This window comes from Vicia villosa, unplaced genomic scaffold, assembly GCF_029867415.1.
Source record: "Vicia villosa cultivar HV-30 ecotype Madison, WI unplaced genomic scaffold, Vvil1.0 ctg.000506F_1_1, whole genome shotgun sequence".
Taxonomy (NCBI): domain Eukaryota; kingdom Viridiplantae; phylum Streptophyta; class Magnoliopsida; order Fabales; family Fabaceae; genus Vicia; species Vicia villosa.
The window spans coordinates 188,813-197,168 of record NW_026705241.1 but is presented as its reverse complement, the minus strand read 5'-3'; the positions used below and the strand labels follow the sequence as shown (position 1 = coordinate 197,168).

The 8,356-nt window shown below is 31.2% G+C and overlaps 1 protein-coding gene across 1 annotated transcript; it reads right to left on the bottom strand.

Annotated features, from left to right (window-relative positions):
* Positions 1–209: 209 nt before the first annotated feature.
* Positions 210–767, bottom strand: LOC131629073 (uncharacterized). Its single transcript, XM_058899871.1, has one exon. It carries the CDS (start codon positions 765–767, stop codon positions 210–212), a length of 558 nt encoding a protein of 185 aa, XP_058755854.1.
* Positions 768–8,356: the final 7,589 nt, after the last annotated feature.

Genomic DNA, 8,356 nt, shown 5'->3' with positions numbered 1-8,356 from the left:
ATTAAATTATTTACATTTTTTACAACGATAACTTTAATAAAATATATTCTAATAACTAAAATTAAAATGCATTCAATTAAAAGATAAATACTGAATTATTCCATTATTATACTGAAATATGAAATTACATAAAACAAACATAAAATTAAATATAAAAAAATCCTAACATAAAATTAAATACATATTCATAGACCCTTGCTTCCAAAATACTAATGAAAAATCTTGATATGAGAAGTGCAATTGCTAACAACATCATTGGAAAGAATGCTAACAGAGATGTTACATTGGTTAGTAGCCATAGCCTTCATTTTGATAAAACCCATAACAATCACTTTACCAGGAAGTTCAGCTTTTGACATCAATGAAAATTTGCCTCCATTCTGAAGTTCAAGAAAAAAATTAGGGTTTAGAATCAATTCATTAACCATGAAATTTGCATGAGTGGTAACATTAATTCCACCCCTTGCAGGAACAAGCTGTGCAGGAAGTGGAACGGTACCTACAACAGTGTCTTGAAAAGTGATATAGCTAAAGGAATCTGTGTAATTGAATTTCCCAATATTTGAATTCTTTATTATAACCAAAACGGGTATAGTTATATTTGGACCTATATCTGGGTTAAGGAAATTCACACGTGAAAGTTCGACAATAATATATGGATCTCTCACTTTGAAAACTGTAAAAATCAAAGTTATAGCGATGGCTGAGACAACAATGAGAACCAATGCAGATACACTCAAACAGATTTTCAGGTTTCTAGACACCATGGTGAAAATATTGATACCTATCTATATATGTAATATGTAATGCTGATGATTGTGGATCAATGTAATGTAATATATATAGTGAAAGTTGAGACCATTGGACTTATATAATATAATATAATAATAATTAAATTAGTATATATTTTAGATTTAATTTAGGAAATAATTTATGTGCATGGATAAGGTTGATTTATGGGCTCATATTATATTTCTAATAATAATAATAATTAAATTAAGATAATTTTTTATAATTTTAAGAGATTTAATTTAGGAAACAGTTTATGTACACATTGAATAAAAATATTTGTACATCATTGTTAATTATGAATCTCCGAATGATTATAGCATTTAATTAGTTATATTAATGCACTGATATTTTAAAATACTTTTATACTGTCAATAAATGAGGGGTATGCATATAATAAATCTTAATTTTATTTTTAAAATACTGAAATGACATAACAAATATAAATTTTTTTATTGATTGTATGTGAAAAATTGTTTTACACTAACATGCAATATCTTTAAATAAAAAATAAATTATATTATTTTATTGAAATTGATTAAAAATAACAAAGTTGACCGTTGGATTAAATTTATAGAGGATGTCCTCATTCATGATGTACTAATTAAAATTAAATAGTAAAATAAAGAGTTACATGTATAATATTGAAAAGTTCAAATTCTATTGGAATCCGTTATAAAATTGTCATTATTGCTAGGTTAATTAAAATTATTTCGCCTCAAATATAACTTTTACAGGACAAAATCACATGAATTAATGAATTATAAAAGTGATAAGTAATATTTAATTTTTTAATAATTAAGAGTATTATTTTTACAACATTTTCTTTTAAGATAAAGTTAGATTATATTTTATACCTAAAAAAAGTTAAATTATATTTCTATAATAATATTTATTCTTGATTATAAAAATAATAAATATATAAAAAGTTTGTTGATAAATATATAATGAATGGGTCATGTTAACGAGAATGTAGCCGAAAATTATAAATAAATAAAATATTATATGTTAAATGTTAAATGTATTGAATACACACAATATTTTAAAAAAAAAATATTTATGTTTTTAATACATTGAATATACATTTTTTTTAAATTATCTTTTTAATTTCTTACAGAATGTCCAACTTACCTTTTCAACCTCTTAACCGGTACTATGCGAACACTCGTTTATATTTCCCATAACTAATTTAGTTTAAAAATATATAAATATTTGGAGACAAAAGTAGCAATAGTTTCTTTTTTCTCCAATTTTAAGAAATTATATAATTACCTTAAAAGGCCTATTCTTGTATTTATTGATGATATTAAAATATTTACACCAAAATATACTAAAATTAAAGTTTCAATATTTAATTGAATTTATGAGATAATTATGTATATCAAATTTTGTTTTCCTTTCCATTTAATTTTGATCTCAAGTAAAAGGAACGTGTTAACTCAAAAAGGAGAATAATTATTATATACTGAGTGTAAGTACTATTTATGTGATAAAAAATTAAATACTTATAAATAATTAACGATTATATTACATGATTTATTGATAGTTTATTGATAGTGTAAAACTTCTTTATATTGTAATATATTTTAATTAAATTTTTAAAATAATTAAAAATTTGGAGTAGTTATAATGAATATTTTCATCCAAAATAATGACTCTTAATTTGATTATTGAAATGAGAACGCACACAACCAACCTAAAACAAAGTTTTAGACAATTATTTAAAAAGCTGTAGGTTTAACTTTAGTTACTAATAATAATTAAATTGTAACTACCTCTACAAAGCCTCTTGAGCTTGAGATCCACTCCTAACGGATATTTGGAGCTCAGACTCATTTAATTTTTTTATTAAAAGAACAAACTAAAGATTGTAGCCATCAATTTATATGATTTTTTTTTTTTACAGAAACAAACTGTTTTCATTAATCAAATATAAAATGATATAAAGCGGAATCTCATCAAACATACAACATCGAGTCCAAGAATTGACCTCCTTAGCTAAGGTATGGACAATCATTTTACTTGACGCTTTATAAACTTAACCTCAAAATTAGAAAACTCTAATAACAACGACTTAACATAATTTACAATTGTAATAAGCTCCGAGTTACCCCTCAAATTGAAACTAAGAACTTTGACCACTTGTTGGGAATCACTCTAAAAAATCGCCGGTACATTGTGAAACGTAATGGCTGACTGGGCTAAGGCGTCCGCCTCCAAAACGGAGAAATCGCATCCATCCCAAGCAGTACCTACAGCTATAAAGTTACCTTGATCGTTACGAATACACCAACCTCGATTCGTAGTCCCTACACGCTGATTAAAGGCGACATTGACATTACATTTAAATCGACCAATAGAAGGCAGGCTCCAATTAACCAACTCCCCATTATCGGCCTGTGTTTCCCTAAGATTTTGGGCTAGAAACCAATCTTGCCACTTATGGAAGGCTAGCCAACCAAGCTTAGATGTGTCTTCCTTCTCATTGTGCCAAACAAAGTCATTCTTGTTCTTCCATAACCCTTCCTTATAGTTAATTTGTAGTATTATTGTATAACCGTTACAAAATTAAGCATATCGGACCATTATGGTTATAGTCATCCAAGCTCACTTAGCATATGTCGACTTCGGCTAATTTGCTCTAGAAGGTGCAAAACCCTTAGGTTTTGTTTGCGAGTTTGGAGGGGAGGAGAGGGGAACGCTTCCGAAAACGATTTTTTTAAAAAATATAGGAAAATATTTGACATTTTTTGAAAAAATGATTTTGTATAGAATGATAAAATAATGTTTATCATTACTATATTTTTAATTTTTAGAATACTATAACAACATAAAAGATATTTGGAAAATTTATGTAAGCCCTCCAAAACCCCTTGAAACCCTCCTTCAATTCAAATTTCAAATTCTCCAAAATTATGGGGTTTTTGGTGTTATGAAAAAAAGTTAACCCTCCCAGCCAAAATCTTTCTATTTTTTTCACCCAATTCTTTCTATTTTTCAAAGCCCCCTCCCCCCTTCCCTTCCGGGTTTTGTTTGCGAGATTGGAGGGAAAAGGAGATGAGTCTAATGGGAGATTTACACTACTTTCTCATACATCAAATTAAATAGCTCAAGGAAGGGACATTTTTTGTCAAACAAAGTATTGTCAAGAGTTGCTTAAACTTTTCAAAATGGTAGATGCAAAGTTAATTCACACTCCAATCCCCACAAATGCAAACTTGGACAAACATGAAAATGCTAAGAATGTTGATGTCAAAAGGTATAGAGCTATGACAAGATCTCTCTTAAATATAACTGCATCTAGGCCTGACATTATGTTTAGTGTGTGCATGTGAGCTCGACATCAATATGCTCATAAGGAATTCAATTTAAAAGTTGTAAAGCGCATCCTTATATAAATTCATTTTACTTCTAAGTATGGGATTTGGTATCCCAAAGGAGGCGGTTGTAGTTTAGTTGTTTACTCCGATTCCGATTTTTCTAGTTGTAAATCGGATAGGAAGAGCACTAGTGGAACTTGCCACTTATTTTCAAATTATTTAGTTAGTTGTCATAGAAATAAGTAAGTCTTCGTTGCCTTGTCAACTGCTGAAGTGGAGTACGTCGTAGTGGGCAGTTGTTGTGCTCAAATTTTATGACTTAAACAACAATTACTTGATTTCGACATTAAACTTCAACGTATTCCTATAATGTGCGATAATACAAGTGCTATTAACCTAACTAAAAATCCTATACTACACTCTCGTACTAAAAATATTGAGATATGTCACCATTGTCTACGTGATCATGTTGAAAAGGGATGTCATTTTTGAGCATGTTGATAGCAAAAATCAACTTGCTAATATTTCCACAAAACCTCTTGCGACTGAGCCGTTTTCAATATTTGTCGAGAATTAGGCATTCTCGATATCTCAAATTTTTCCTAAATACTTTGATGCATGCACTCTTTTTAAAATGGTTTTAACCTCCGTTCAAAAGTTCTATTTCATTTGAGTGCATCCTTTGTTTCTCATCCGGTGAGGTAATATCGTGTCACTTATCTCTTTGTTTTGTAAATTTTTTTTCTAGTGTTCCTTATTTATGTCTCTTGAAAGTTGATTGTATGTTTATGTGATATAATTGATGTATGATGCAATATCATGAATGTTCACTTCTAAAATATTTATTGTTAACCTATGAATATTTTCAATCTATATGCTTATAGTGACTTCATATTTTAATTATTTGTATTTCATCATCATATGTATCTCATGATATAAATTCTGAACATTTGAATGCCACTGTATTTGAGTATCTCATTATATAAATTTTGAACATTTGGATGCTATTGTATTTTAGCATGTTATTTTATATCATTCTACTGTGAATTTATTCTAGAAAATTTGTAATGAATTTATATTGCATTTTGTTTGAGTTGTTGTTTATTTATGTTTATGCATTTTCACTTTAATGCCATTCTAAGTGAGTGTTGTTATGGTTGATCAATTCATCTTTGCAACACCTCTGAATGGTATACATGTGGTTGTGTGTTTTATTTAATGCTTCTTATGTTTTGTGGCTTTTCTTCTTTTTGATGTTGTCAAAGGGGGAGATGCTATGCAAGAACTAAGAACAAAGTCTAGTTTACAAATATTAAAAAGGGAGATGCACATGTTCGGGAGGAGATATGATTAGGACTACAAATACATTGTGCGTTTCGCCATCATCAAAATGGGGGAGTATATGAGTGCAATATCCTCTCTTAGATGTTTCAAATGATGTCAAAACTAGAAATATGTAGTATTTGTACCGTGGGTATTATCTTACTATGTCTAGGTTGCATTTTCATCTTAGGACACTTGTAGAACAAGTCAAAAGCATCTGATGAACAAGTCAAAAACATGATTTTTATGAAAAAAATATGTTAGGAGTCGACAGATCCATGTTAGGAGTCGACTCCTTCTGAAGAAAAATTGAAACAAAACTTTCTGGGGTGAATGAGTCGACACATTGATCTTAGGAGTCAACATACAGCATGAATGGGTTGACTCCCTCGAGCTGTGAGTCAACTCCTTATGTAGCATTTTTCATTCTTTTGTTTCTGTCCATTTGGAGTCGACTCTCAGGCAGCATGGGTCAACTCCTAAACTTCTAGGAGTCGGCTCCCACTTTGAATGTGTCGACTCCCACTGAAACATTTTTTCATCAAAACTTTTCTGGCTTTTGGAGTCGACTCCCAACTCGAATGGGTCAATTTCCTTGACTTAAAATTGTCCAAAAATGTGATTTTGTAAGTCCAATTTTTTCTGTTATTGCTTTCTAACACCACACATATATATATATATACACACATTTATACATCATTTCTAAGTGATTATTCTTCCACCTTGGATTGTAGGTGTTAGAATAAGGATTATTCTGCTTCAAGAACTTTATCCCCCCAATCTATTGTAGAGTTGCAAGATAATGAACGGTTTTATGTGGTCCATTACAAATCTCACAAATATTTCTCGGTGTTTGTTGGACTTGAGCCACTTTCCGAGTACCTATTTTCAGCGCCTTCAACCTCTTTTCCACCTCTACAGCAACGGTCTCTTCAATTTTCACCTGCTTGTTAGCTTCCAGCTTTAAATCAATTACTCCTTCTGGTTTGCTATTAACCCTGTCATATAGCTCTAAATGCTCGTTTGCGGCGATTGCTTCAATGATCTTCTGACTCAGAATGCTCGAAATGAACCGAAACTACTTCTTCTTCGTCTTTCTCTCGATTTAGTATTACTGGTTCTCCCTCCTCTATGTCTAGTCTTTCTCGTTTAGCTTGCCTTAGCCTAGCGTGCAATGATCTTTCTAGTTCTGCGTCAACAGGAAAATCAGCTGAGGTCTTACCTCCCATAAACAAATTCGACAATTATTAGTAATAAATAATACAATACGAAAAATAAAATTTTAGTTTACGAGCAACAAAATTTCAATCGAACTAAGATTAAAGATCTGTATTTTTGGCAGTCCCCGACAACGGTGCCAAAAACTTGATCGGAAAAATAGCAAGTGTACTATTTTCACCGATGTAGTAATCAGGTGTTAACCCAAATATCGATCTCGAGGACTACGTAGGAAATACCGATTTTTAGTATTGATCCAATTGAACAAAAACTGAGGTTTTGGTTTGGTTGGATTAAATCCTTGGTAAGAAACAAGAATGCGAAAATAAATTAGTTTTTATTATCAAATATATGAAATGTTAGGGTGAGTGGGTGATTTGGCTTGTAACACTCTGAATTGAGATCTCTTCAACAAGTTCATAATATTTAGTTACCACGTCCTTAGTATGTTTTCTCTTAAACCCTTAGTGAGAAAACCTTTGGTCTTCCAACCTAAATCCTAAGTCCTTAGGAACTTAAATTGAAACTAAGTCTTTATTTTATTAAGATTATATGGTAATTATAGGGTATCACTAGTCCTAGGTGATATCTACTATAATTAAATTATGCACAAAACCTAACAACTACAGTCCTGTATTGTTAGCCGTAGATTAATCCTTATTTGACTGATAAAGAAACATTAAGAACATTGCATAATTTAACTGAACCATATAAACCAATGTATTGATGAAACCACAAAGTCATAGTTATTACAAAACCAAATCAGGACCACCCCCTAGCATTGGGGGGTTTAACCTCTCATAATATTCAAGAAAGACATAATAAAGAATTTAGACATTACTCAAAAATAATGGTGACTTTGATCTTCAATGGTGGAAATCCTTGAATCCCTCCGTCTCCAAAACTCTTGATGAAGCTATCTTCTCTCTTGTGTGATTTTCCATCGTATGATGCAAAAAGTCCTCAATCCTCCTCTAAAAAGTAACCTAAATAGTATCAGTACAAATCTCAGTCTAGTTCAATGTCTAAAGTACTCCTGGGAATAAATTAAAAGACTAAAAAAGTCAAATAAAAACTTTTCACACGCCTGCCAACACGCGCCGTGTTAAGCAACACGGTCGACCGTGTTGGCTCTTCAAACTTGGAATTAAATTGTTTCCTTCAGACCTGTTGACATGGGCCGTGCCAGGCAACACGGCCGGTCGTGTCAGCTCCCTGGTTTTTGTATGGAGAAAGTGATGCTTTCTGACACGGGTCGTGTCAGGTAACACGGGCCGTGTTGGACTTCAGTTCTTCATTTTTTCAACTTTAAACCTTTCCAATCTTCATCCGTCGTTGCACTAACCTTAGACCTTTCAACTAAACCTGAAACATGAACAATACCAACCAAAAGGCATCAAAAGCATCAAAATAACTTAAACTATAACATGATGCAAACTAATCACAAAGAACAAACAAATCTGAAATACTGAAGCAAAAACAATAAAACTCAACTCAAAGTGTTACCGAATCGATAAATTTAGACTGAATGCATGACGGAAATTAGGTAGAAATGGTGACCGTTCAACACCCCACAACATACCATTACACATCACATAATATTCACAATAAATCACAAATAATCATTGAAATAAAGAATTCTAGATTTTGGGGTATTACACTTAGGCCCCTGGTTTCGTACTAATCGTTTCATCGACCCATTAGAG

Coding starts and splice junctions, on each gene's coding strand:
- LOC131629073 (XM_058899871.1), bottom strand. CDS start 767: ATGGTGTCTAGAAACCTGAAAATCTGTTTGAGTGTATCTGCATTGGTT.